Source organism: Brachyistius frenatus, unplaced genomic scaffold (genome assembly GCF_029030835.1).
Source record: "Brachyistius frenatus isolate BFR_SWC_R1_liver_20210118 unplaced genomic scaffold, ASM2903083v1 Contig_40, whole genome shotgun sequence".
NCBI lineage: Eukaryota > Metazoa > Chordata > Actinopteri > Embiotocidae > Brachyistius > Brachyistius frenatus.
In genome coordinates, this window is record NW_027210639.1 from 2472717 (window position 1) to 2485918 (window position 13202).

Consider the following 13202-nt stretch of genomic DNA (forward strand, 5'->3'; position numbering starts at 1 on the left):
ATTTTGATATTTGCAAACACAACTGATGGAAAATAATGAATGTGTTGGAATGATACACCCCTTCCAGTAAAGACAGCTAAAGTGACAGCAGGATGGTTGTTGACATTGAGACATATTGATCATCAGGGCAGAGCAGTGGCTGCCTGCGGCTGATTCAGTAATTTAAATGGAGAAAACGAGGGAATGTTGCCCGAGGTGGGACGCTCAACACTGGACGCTGACTGGTCTGGGTTCCTCTCTATTGATTTCAGACTGGGAAGGGCAGCGGGCCAGCCGAGGCCTCTGGTACTGACTGTCTGGCCAGTGATTGATTACTTAATTAATGTAAAATCATCCTCAGTTTAAATCAGACTCAGAGACACAGAATACACCGCTGGACTCCCCTGCTGCTTTTATTGTGGCTCTCCATTAATACACACCCCATAATGCATGTGTGTGACTCTGTTTTATGGGCTGTGTGTTAGTTTGCTTTGAGAACCGCAATAATTAGGACTGTTATGTCTGATAAGACTGTGGTTTAAATATAATGATAAAAATTACATTCTTAAAAACACGTAAATGTGTGCATAGAGTTGATTGTAAATCTACACTACAAGCTGACTGTTGTATTACAATGACGTGACGTCGCCTCTGGAGGGAGCCAGAGCACCATAAGAGAGCGAGAGAGAGAGAGAGAGAGAGAGAGAGAGAGAGAGAGAGTGTGTGTGTGTGTGTGTGTGTGTGTGTGTGTGTGTGTGTGTGTGTGTGTGTGTGTGTGTGTGTGTGTGTGTGAGGAACTTTTATGGTGTGTTCAGTAAAATTGTGAAATGAATTATTCCCGTGGAGCAATTAAATGCAAAGTCAATGCAAAGACACAAATGTCCACACAAATTCGTGTCTGCGTGAGCTGAAAATATTTAACTTGAGCGTCCGAACTCGCACAAGTAACACGAGGCAAACATTTGCATTGAGTTCACTCTGAACACGCTATCAGACTGGACTTCTTTGAGAGACTCAATAGACGCTACTCAAAAACATCTTTGTCAAAAGTTCCTTTTAAATCCAAATCGGTGCTTGTTTCCCGTTTGTCAGTACAGATTCAATAATAATAATCAGACACAGAAAATATTAATCAAAAGCAGGTTTTATTTGACAGAGTTTCAGGATTTTAGCTGACAGTCATAAATTAAGTGTCTATAACAATACGATTAACAGTGACCTGTGGAGGACCTTCACAACATATATTCATGCAAAAATAATAGGATAACAGCCACTGGTGCAACATTATACTGTTCACAAGTGGAGAGGGAAACAACTCTACATGTGTTGTTACCAACAGTAATGTCTGTTATGTAATTCTATACTCTATATTGCACATCAGTAGTTACACTGCCTTTCCAGGGCTCACTCTCTCTTTCCAGTGCATTAAAGTTTGCATGACTGCACTATCATACTGTCCTCAGGCCAGCGGTACGAGTCAACAGAAAACTCATCGTAATCAGTGCTGTAAGAGAGCGAGTGCACGTGTGCTTCTTTGTCAGACGGCTCAGGGCGGAGGGCGGCCATGTTGTGCTCGTAGGCGTACTCTATGATCTGTAATGCACAGGTTTTAGGGAAAATAAAGACCCAGACACGATCAGCGACATCTACTGTGCATGGTGTGTGTGTGTGTGTGTGTGTGTGTGTGTACGGAGCTCTCACCTTGACCGCCAGTTTGACGGAGACGTCTCTGATGGCGCTGAGAGGAGGATACAGTCTCCCCTCTGCCAGGTCCTTCTCTGTCACCAGCTCAGCAAGAGCCTGTTTAACAGTCGACACACAGCTCAGGGTGCAGCAGCAGAAAAATGAAGTGTTTACATGGCGTTACATGAGTCAGATTACTCTCAGCAGAGTTTTTTTTTCATTAACTTGTACCTCAAATCTATATTGAAAGCATTGTATCAATTGAAAATTAGAAGATACAAACAAGTAACGGATATGACTTTTTTCAGCACAACTGTCTAATTATGTATGCCTGTTCAAAGCCAAATGATATACAAGTAGTTCAAGTAAATAATGTTCCTTTTTAACAAAAAATAACTATGTAGGTGTGTTTAGTTTCTTCTGAGTTTTAGCCGAAGGCCTGAGTAACATCCGAGTTCCTGGAATCAAGTTGAAACAATATAAAAGACTTGATAAGGGTGAGTATTCATTGTATGTGTCATTACGTCACCTCTGCTGCAGTGAGGAAGATCTCTTCAGTAATATGTCGCACGGTGCAAGCGGTGACGCCCAAACCCACACCGGGGAAGATGTAGGCGTTGTTTCCCTGTCCGGGGTGGAGCGTCCTCCCATCGGGCAGCGTGACGGGGTCGAACGGACTGCCGCTGGCAAAGATGCCCCGCCCCTGCAGCACAGAGGGGTTAATTCAAGTGTTTTTCACCCATGTTTTTATTACAGATGAGCTATAAAATCATACACAGCCATGTACTAGGATGTAACTGCACAATCCTGAGCACCTCTGTGAACTTGTAGCACTGCTCTGCGGTACATTCGGCTTTGCTGGTCGGGTTGCTGAGGGCGAAGATGATTGGGCGTTCATTGAAGGAAGCCATGTCCCTGATGATCCGCTCGGAGAACACGCCGGCAACGGCCGCCACACCTGAGATGGAAAACTATTACTATGCAATATGTTCCATTTTACACAGCTGCTTTACAGGTGTTTCTAACCTTTCTAGTCTCGTGACATTTAAAATTCTGTAGATCATCTTCAGATTTTCCCAAATGACCTAAAACTCTACCTAAAGTCTGCAAATCCATCTCTGTCCTCTATCTGACACAATGAGACGCATGAGTGCTTGTTGTTTTACCAATGATAGCTGTTGGTCTCAGTTCCCGCACCACATCCTCCAGTTTCTTCATCTCTGGGTGCTCATGAGCAAACCTCTCCTTCTCATGAGTCAGGTGGTCCCGACCCTAAACGAGGATTCACAGATTAAAGACCATCAACCATCAGTGGAAACACCAGAGAAAAACGTGTTGGACTTCAATATGTGGAGTTTAATTTCTGTCTGCCTTTTTTTTTTTTTTTTTCATTCTACTTCCTGAAATGTTTTCAAAGATTCCAAGACAATTAAAACATTACTGGACCTTTCACTTTGACCAGATTACAGTAGATTAGTGGGTTCGCGCCTGCATGCGTTCGTTCGATACCTTGACAATGAGACCCTTGGAGTCAACCATCCAGATTTTTTTCAGGCTCTCTTTCTTCGCGAGGCCCTCCTTCTCCATTGCCATGGTGATCAGCTCAGCAATCCCCATCGCTGCCTAGGAGGAAGACATAAAGGAGGGATAAAAGAGGAGAGAGGCTGCATCATGAAAACCCATGAAATACTAAATGTGGTGAAAAGAAATAAATAAATCGGGCAAAATGTTCTCTGCTTACAACAGAACTATATACTCTACGTTCGATCACCATTAATAGTCTGTGTCTTTTCTTTAAGGTGAGACATGCAGATGTTTACTTCATGTACCTCAGTGGTTTATTTTGGTGAATGAATGTCACACCTACCTCCCCCGCTCCTTGGAACACGATGGTGTGGTCACACATTTTGCTGTTGGTGATGCGGAGGGCGGCCAGGAGTCCAGCTACTGCGACTGCAGCGGTACCTACCGAGTGGGATGCAGCAACACCAACACGGTTAGCGCTAGAGCTTAAACCTATAGTTTTCCAATGCGCTCTTTAAAGAAGACCTTTGTGAAAGCTGGAGAGGAAGTAGTGTTCCACTGACAGAAGCTGTATGTTTAATAACATAAGAAAAATCCTCTGTAATGCCAGAACTGTATATTATTCATGCTCATTCAAGGAAAATAAGACAGAGCAAAGGTTTCTTTTCAGCATTGTAGTCGGGCTGACAAAGAGCCACAGCTCTGTTGAGGCTTGTATTCCTTCAGCTCTTAGCAGTAATGACTTTGTAAGCTTCTTTACAAATATAATTGTAACTATTAGGAACAAAATTAATTAAGCTGTCACGGATGTATTGTCAAGTACAGTAGCTTTAGAAACGTCTGGAAGACTGGATGTATATTTGGATCTCTGAGCAAACTTCAACAAAAGCTTCAACGTGTCTTTTCGTAGTAAAGAAAGCTAGCCTGACTTCGCTCAACAATTGCTCACAGCTTCAGTTTTCTTCGCTGTGACTTTAGTCTGGGAACCGTGTTCACATTAACGTTAGCACAGCTACGATAAACGCCCGACCAATCAAGCACGAGCGTCTTTTGATAAATGCGATAATGTTGAAGTCAAGTGTTGTTTTTGTTTATGTTATGTAGTTGCAGCGGTGGTATTTTCTTGGACATGGTGGTCAGTGCTGGTTGGTTAAAGGCTGCTTGAGTTGTGTGAAAAAAAACCAACCAAAAACAGGTGTACGACAAGTAGGATTCAACAACTGGAAACGATTCCAGATGGAGTCTGGACACGCATATATTCACACGGTAAATCACGGTCGGGTAACACCAGGCTGAAAGAACACCTCTGCTTGAATGTTGCCGTTGTATTATTGTCAGACCAAAATGATAAATCACTGAATATTCAATCTAATCAAGAAAAATAAATAAACGACAGCGTCACAATGTGATAATCACAATCAGTGGTGAGTGGAAAGCGGGTCTGGCTCTGAGTTCTTTCTCTGCTTTTTAATCAGCAATACTGGTGAGATATGAGCCTCATGTACCTGTGAATGGAGATGAATGGAGAGGATGTCCATTTATGTGAGTGTGTGTGAGTTCGTGTGTAAGAGTGTGTGCGTGTGCGTGTGTGTGTGTGTGTGTGTGTGTGTGTGTGTGTGTGTGTGTGTGTGTGTGTGTGTGTGTGTGTGTGTGTGTGTGTGTGTGTGTGTGGGGGGGGTGGAGTGTTACCTTGGATGTCATCGTTGAACGTGCAGTACTTGTTGCGATACTTGCTCAGCAGACGGAAAGCATTAACATTTGCAAAGTCCTCAAACTGAATGAGACAGTCCATCCCGTACCTGAGAACAGAAGAGCTGCATTTAATGTGACTGAACCACCAGAGGACATGAAAAGGAGGCTCGTCATTATCTTAACAGTGAGCTCGGATTTGATCAAATCTGCCCCACATAATCAGAAAGATCAGACTCTGCTTTCAAAAATGTTATTCCGGTCCAGAGGGGGGTGCTCTCCACCTCCACGGCACAGCGCAGACTGAGATTCAGGCTTCTCAGTGCACAAAGTTAAACTGCATTCAGGTTTGTGAATATGTCCAGCTCATATCAGACAGAAAGAAATACTTCTTTTGCTGTAAATAATGTGTAAAAATAAACTTTTGTTTGATAGTCATTTGACAAGCTGACACCTGTTTCCAAACTTTACGAGCGCACCTCGCAATGAGTTTTAATGAGGGAGGTCAAACATCTAATAAAGGAGCAGAATCACACAAACACCGTATTTGAAAGGAAGGAACACAGAAGCCACCCAGTAAAACAGCAGTGTTCAATTTTACAAGAAGCTGCTCAGATCACCAATCACATCCAGCCAATTCAGCAACACAGGAGCTCCTACAAAAACATCACACAACAAAAATAAGTCCACAATTATAAGTCTGTAAATTAGATTTAGCAATGACAAGAAGGAATCCCAGAACAGATGGAACTTTTGTTGAGGAGTTTACTGGATGTTTAAAGAGGGATGGCTGCTGCTCCGGCTCGAAGATGAAAGACAAGTTTTCAGCAGTAGGAAAAGGAAAGAATGAGCTGCTGTAGGTGTGCAGGATAACGAAGCTGGCGTGGATTATTAAAGATCAGTATCGAAATCCAATTTCCCAAATGAAAAATCAGTGGTTTCATTGCTTTTCAAATAGCCCCGCCCCCTTCTTTTGTCCTGTGAACACCCCCCCACCCCCGCCCCATTACTGCGGGTCCCATAATGCAGTTTACAATGTGACAGATTAACAACTTAAAAGCTTCTGGATTTCAGAAAGATAAAGGCAAAAGCAGGTTTCTTCATTCCTTGTAGCTGGCAACTGTCAAGTTTGCCACCAAACTTTTGCCAACCTGATAACCGTCACAAGTAGATTTAATCAGCTCTCGCTAAATAGATATTCAGGCTAACGTTGGTTTAATTACAGTTTCAAGAAGGATGATCTCAGATTTTAACACTGCAAGCTGGTTTATTTGAAAATGAGAAACGTGTTCCCAGACAGAAATGAAGGATTCATACCAGTGATCCCTGTACAGGAAACGTAAATAAAAACAGCAGCTTTATTTTTGTATTGCAGGTTCGTACTGCAGTAAAAGTTTCACAATTATGGAAGAACAAATGTAAGATCAGACTCTAATTTTTCAAACACAGCATTAACCTTGTTTGACTGCTTGTAATTCATAGTTGGGTAAAACAGATATTTGATGACTTTACTGTTCATGCTTTTGAACAATATTTCACCACAGAGAAGAAGCTTTGAGATGACAACTAACTGATGTTTATTGTAAACATAATGACACCAAGTATGAACAAGTTTAGCAACAGTTGGTGTGGTGTAAACAATTGAGAGCAGGACACAGCTGGTAACTTTTCTCTAAACTCTGTCAGCATTCAGAACTGGTGAGATATATAACGGAGAAAGTCCTAAATTGTCTAAAAACTGTTGCTATGGTGTTTGGCTTTAGTTTAGTTTGCTGGACAGGTTTTGCCGAGTAAAATAAAGGTTAAATACAATTTTTAAAACGATGACTGCGAGAGCTAAATATTTCAGAACTAGCGCTAACAAGAAGAGAAGTGAAGGTCATTAAACATTGAAATTTAAAAGGAAAGAGATTAACTAAAGCTTAGCTTAATAACACTTCCATTGGTGCTTTCAGCAGGCAGACAAAGGTGAAGGTAGAATAACAATTGTTGACAAAATGTCGCTGACGTTTGTGTCATTCTATTTTGTTTTATTAAGAGCGAATCAATCAAGACAGCAGGAATCTCCAGTGATGAGTGTGAAGCAGTAACGAAAACAAAGCGGCAGCTGATGTCCCGAGCTGTCAAAAGACATGAATGCTCGCAAGCTGTCAAGATGGGAATCACGACCTTCCCTCCCATACCGTGAATAGAGCTGTTCTGTTTGAAGAAAATGATTCTACAAGGTGAAGTGAGCTTAATAACTGACACTAGTCTTTGTTCAACACTCATTAGAATGCAGGAGAGACGAGAGAACTACGCGAGTCTACTACACAGCTCCAAACAAAGGGAGGAAAGGGCGAGGCCGTCTGAAACCTGTATTAAAAACACCGGAGCTCCTTTTTAAGTGAGTGAGTGAGGGAGGAAATTGAGGACAGGCCAAGCAAACAGAGCGAGCCGCCTCCAACACCTGCAGCCCTGCCAGCTAACAGTGAGAGGGGCCGAGGGGTTTAAAGCCTTCATCATCACTTCTTTCTTTTCTTCTTCCCTTCACCATGTTCTAACTTTGTTGTTTTCTCTGATTCCGTTTCTTAAAACACCACCTCATGCCTCAAAAGGAAAATGACTGGTGTTTATACTGTTATTGTACAACTCACTAAAGCTGTTTCCCACTTGTTACAGTGGCTGTGAAACTGCTTAGATTTTCAGTGAGGAGGAGGTTGAAGCTGAGCGGAAGCGAGGCAAAGGAAAAACAACATCCAGGATGAGAAGCAACCCGAGTTCAGCTGTCATAAAACTTAACTTCCTGATGTGAGAGTACCATCGCCGGGTCAGTGTTTACCCTTCTCTCTGCTGCACTGCAAGACACGGATGCCTAATACAGAGACTGACAGCGTGGCTGACTTCCTGCCAACACTGCAGCAGTGTTGATGAGAGAAATGTGTTTTCTATCAAGCGGTGACCAGCACTAAAGCGCAGAGAGCCTGAGCGAAGAGGAAGAATAATGAGGCCAAGAAGGGAGCTGTAAACTTTTCATTGTGTTTGGGCTTCAGGAGACGCAGACAGGCGACAGGCGAGGATGGATGTAGCTCTGCCCGATCGCCAGCGCAGCGCCCTCTGGTAGGGTTCGGTGCAGCTCGCCACAGGAGGGGTCATGCCAGTTCACGGAAAACCAAGATGCTCATGCAGAGAGTCCAGAGAGGATTTAGGAGTGTGGTCCTTTACGAGATGAAAATCTTGCTGACATGCTGCAACTATTCTCATCATATGGCGAAAACTGAGGTGGATGTGGCCCGAAAGACTTGAATTTATTTGTTTTCTTTGATCAGACAGTCAAGAATGATCTTTTGAGAGACATTTGACATTAAGGACAGAGGATGAGCGAGCTGTGAATCTCTTTATGGAAATCTGCTGACCATAAACTACAGTCACCATCTGTGGTTGTGGTGTTGCAGAAAGAAAGGAACATCTTCCCGCTGCAGAAAGCTCTTTGGTCCGTGGCCTGTGCCAATAAAGATAGGGGGAGTGCTTTTGACAAATGTGTGTGTGTGTGTGTGTGTGTGTGTGTGTGTGTGTGTGTGTGTGTGTGTGTGTGTGTGTGTGTGTGTGTGTGTGTGTGTGTGTGTGTGTGTGTGTGTGTGTGTGTGTGTGTGTGTGTGTGTGTGTGTGTGTGTGCGTGTGTGCTCTGCAGGAACAAAGCTCCTGTTGGCGGCCATTTGTGTTCGCTGTCCCTATTCTGCCTGGGAGTCTGTTGTCTTTCCTTGACGAGCCACTGAAAGGAACGCCGAAATCTGACAATGAACCTCTTTGCCAGCTGAATACAAAAAAAAAAAAAAAGGACAAAGAAGCAGGATTTGCTTTAGTCTCAATGTTAACGCATGAAGGGCGGCAACCTAAGAAAGCCAGGGCACACCCAGGAGATGAAAAACACTGACCGTATTCCTGACTATGCTGTAAAAAGTGCATTAATCTCTCACAACACGGATTATACTCACAACACAAAATGGATTGTAATTGCAAAAAAACTAAATGCAGCTGAGAATTTCTCTTGCAGATGCTGTGCCTGAGGTTGTTCTAGATTGGCCAGAGATTGAAAAAGTTACATATTGAAGTCTAGTGGTAACACAGATGTGTAATTACTAAGAATATATAAAAGAAACACACACACTGGAGCAAATAGCCACATGGAAAGAGAACAAGATGTCAGGGATTTACTTACTGAATACCTAATATTATATACCGCTATATACTGATACTGCTGTGAAAGTAGGTATAGTATCCTTTATTTCACAATTGTATGTGCGAACATAATTTGAGAAAATCCCATCTGCTTCCATCCAGTCATGATCTATACCTGCTTTTAACCTGTACAGGGTCACAGGGGTGCAGCCAGGTCAACAGTCTATCACAGTGCCAACACAGAAAAACACACAACCATTCATGCTGAATCACATAAGTACTCCATATTATAATGCACATGGCCATTTGGACCCTCGTATTCTCTGTATTACTTGTTCTGCATTTACTAATAGGGACCCTGCGATCTAATTTATGGCTGTTTAATATTTATTTGTTACTTATTTCAAAGTAACCTTTAAAATATAGATATGACCTTAAACTCAACAAACGGTTCAGAACTTGTTGAGAAGTCTTGAGAGACTTTAGAGTTACTTTGCACCGTATTTCATGTCAGTTATTAAAAAGAAACAGCGGCTGTGTGACCCTGTCATCTAGATTTGGCAGTGAGATCACTTTTCGTCTCTTTGTCCTGTGTTTTGTCAACAGCAGTGTCTGTTCAGAGGGCTCCGACATCAAAAAGAGACGGGTGGGAAAGTAAGCAAAATGAGACAACGGGTGAGAAAAATCACTGCTACACCTGCGTAGGAATGTAAAACGTGAAGGTGAAAACTCATATGACCACTCAGGTTTCCCAGTTTGAAACAAAGGAGCAGAAAAAGTAGAAAAGCACAGAAGAGTAACGATACAGGATTAGAGTGAGTCTTAACTATTGCTAGAATAAGGAAACAATATCAACCTGCTGCTGATCCTTCTTTGTTCAGTGGGTGAAACGAGGGGAGCGACTGGGTAAAGAGAACCAAAAGATTTGTGGTCGGGCATCAAACGTTCACGTGGAACATGTAGGCGCTGCCAGCACAAGCACAGCTTTGCTAACATGAAAACTCAGAAGAATTCGGCTTTGTCAGTCAATATAGCAACACTGAAGAACATATTGCTTAAGTTTACTACATTTACGATCAACACCTGCAAGTTAAATTTTCCCTTCAACAAACTGATTCATATCAGTGTCTTGATTTCCACCTCAGTCATTCACTCGTGTCTCCTGAGCCTCCATGTCACACTTTATCCACATACACCCTCACTCTTCCTCGGTAAAGAGAATCCTATCTGACTTCAAAGGTGCAGTTACTTCTTGAATCTTAAATCTTGATTTGTGTTCAGAAACGAGCAAACAAACTAAACTGCACACACATGAAACCAGTGAGAAGAACACAAAACAGTCCAGAAACCTCACATAAGAAATAATACAAACCGTTTGCAAACTGTCAGAAATCGATTCGTTTAAAAGAGACGACATCACTCAGTGAAAACCTGACCGAGAAAATAGGTTTTTAGGCCCCATTTGGAACTTCCATATTAGTTCTCTCGGATCATAAATTATCATATGGAAGCAGGTGTTTTGATCGATTTGAACTCTGGAAACTTTCAGAAACGGAAAACTTCAGCCAGGCAGACAAGGCAGCAGTCGAACCTTCCTTGCTCCGGGACTGTTTAAGCTATCTGAGCCAGTCAACACAGACCTTCTTTGTGCCTAAAACTTTTATTTTCCTGTGATTTATGATTTCCCAAAATAACACAGCCAGCAGAAGAAAAGAAAAGACTCTTAGACTCGTTGTTTTCTTGGTCCAGTGCTTAAAGGATTTCTTCGCACTTACTGCTAAACCCGTCCAATATACTGTGAGTAAATGCTCGTGACATTATAGTTCATGTTTGATAGACTGAACAAAATAAAAAGCGTAGGACATGAGACGTTTTCCCATGTGGAGAATCACTCAGACGTTTGGTGCTATGTCTATGAGCTAACGAGTGCCCCGGCTCCTTCAGGAAACCCAGTCTGACTGCATCTGAGACCCGATGAAACCAGAACCTCCAGTGAAGAGAAAGTAGCTGCATGTCATATATACTTCCAGCGCTGAGGGGAAGACTAAAAGCCGAGGAAAAGGTATGAAGGAAAGGTATGAAGTGATTCTTTGAGGGCTGCAGAGAGCCAGGGAGCACCTCAGCAAAGAAGGTCACAGACAAGGGTGCTCTGTCCAAACACAGCTGTCCAACCTGTGTGCATACATGTTTGTGCGCACACACACACACACACACACACACACACACACACACACACACACACACACACACACACACACACACACACACACACACACACACACACACACACACACACACACACACACACACACACACACACACACACACACACACACAGGCTGCCTGTTAGCTCCCCTACGGGGCTTTGTGGCTGAGGCCTTAATAAATCCTCAGCCCCCTCTCGCCCTCCAAAGAGCCAGCATCTCTCAGCACACATTATTTCTTAAATTCCCAAGCAGTCATTAAAGAAAGACGTATTCTGCATTCTTTCTCCTCTCCTCTATTACTCTGTCCGTCCGTCCGTCCATCCGTCCCTCCATCCATCCATCCTCACTTTCTCACACCCCTTTTAGGGTTAAGATTAGAATTAGGTTTGGTTGGAACAGGTTGCTGTTTGCTTTTCTTTTTCTTTTCCTTTTTGATTTGTTGTGTTTAATATATTAAATGATTAATATTATATATTACATTAAAATGCTACAGACTGCATCTAAAAACACACCAACTTGCTTTACTTTTTGTAAATACATTTTCTGACTTACCAGCACTAATGAAAATTCATGAATGAATGAAATTAATTTTTATTTCCCAAATGTTTATTTAATTTTCAGATAATGTATACGGCATTCATACATATTTTCTAAAAGGTCAAACTAATCTTGTAAAATATTTCAGTTTTTTTATATGTATCTGGAAAATATAAGTTTAAATCCAATTCCATCCTTTTACAACAATAAAACCTGAATAGTTGCATTTGAGCAGGGTTGTTTAAATGTAATAAATACAAAGTGATTTGAAACACTGCAGAGAAGCTCAGGATTACTGACCTCCAATGCTCAGTATTTAAAACTATATGCTATTTGGGCGTTAACGCGGCAGCCCAAATAGCAAATAGTTCTGCCAAATAGTTCTGACCAAATAGTTCTGCCAGTATGAGATAGTGACAGAACAGTGTTTTATTACTGTTTGATCTGAACACCGTCATGCAGAGGGATTCTTGGAGAAATCTGCACACACCAACAAAAGTACATCAGAAATGATGTGTGAGAAAAAGGTGAGTGAGTTTCTAAACCACAGCAGAGTATTAGCTCACTCTTTTTAAAGAATGATATTATTATATAATTTCTGCCTGAAGACTGGAGATGAGAGCCCGGCCTGAAATCAAACACCGGGTTGCATCACTGACCATTCGCATTCAACTGAGAAGTATTTTTAAGTGGTGAATCAAGAAATGCCTCCAGCCTTCAGCTCATCGACGATGAGTCAATGTGGAGTATTTTAGTTCATGTTTAGTTTCTTAGAAAACTAAACATGAATATTACTTAAAAGACTGCAGAGCTGTAATCATTCGTTGAATGTCTGAGACCATAATTATTCATTTTCCGCCAATCTGGCTCCTTTGGGGAAAAAGCATAGCTGTTCCCTGCATTTGGGAAGCTACCCGGTTATTAGAGTCATGGCTTCCTGTTGCCAGCTGGAGGAGACCCAGACCCAGACTTCTCCCAACAGACTCCGGAATCTCTGGGTTAGGACGAGGTTTAATCAGGCCCGTGTGTGTGTGTGTGGCACAAAGACACAGAGATGTCGGCAAAGGAAAGGTTTACAAAAGTCTGAATCAAACACAGGACTGCAGTAAACACACGCAGTCCCAACAAGAAGCAACATGTCTCACCTGACGTCAGCTCAGAAAACAAAGATAAAGATCAGCTCATGTAAACCAAATACATGAAAATATTGAATATGAACTCTTCGGTGCCTTTCTGTGTCTCCAAGTCAAAGAAACCAAAGCTAACCGCTAACAAGGCTAAGCATGTCAACATGACATCGCAGCGCTGAATTACATGTTCTGTTTGATCCGGGATGATGTGACAAGATACTTTCCCTGGACTAGATTTGTGGAGTCAACACAGAAAAACATTCTTCCTCAAACCAGAGGTCTCCCACTATTTCTG

General features: G+C 42.2%; 1 protein-coding gene across 1 annotated transcript in view; it reads right to left on the minus strand.

Annotated features, from left to right (window-relative positions):
* Positions 1 to 1105: 1105 nt before the first annotated feature.
* The window catches only part of me1 (malic enzyme 1, NADP(+)-dependent, cytosolic), a 77796-nt gene continuing 65699 nt past the window's right edge, over positions 1106 to 13202 (minus strand). The window contains exons 7-14 of the mRNA XM_069702158.1: positions 4876 to 4985; positions 3530 to 3627; positions 3172 to 3285; positions 2829 to 2934; positions 2478 to 2620; positions 2192 to 2365; positions 1681 to 1779; positions 1106 to 1572 (exon numbers count right to left, since the gene is read on the minus strand). Coding sequence (XP_069558259.1) covers positions 1405 to 1572; positions 1681 to 1779; positions 2192 to 2365; positions 2478 to 2620; positions 2829 to 2934; positions 3172 to 3285; positions 3530 to 3627; positions 4876 to 4985 — 1012 coding nt within the window. The 3' untranslated portion in view covers positions 1106 to 1404. The remainder of the gene's footprint in view (positions 1573 to 1680; positions 1780 to 2191; positions 2366 to 2477; positions 2621 to 2828; positions 2935 to 3171; positions 3286 to 3529; positions 3628 to 4875; positions 4986 to 13202) is intronic.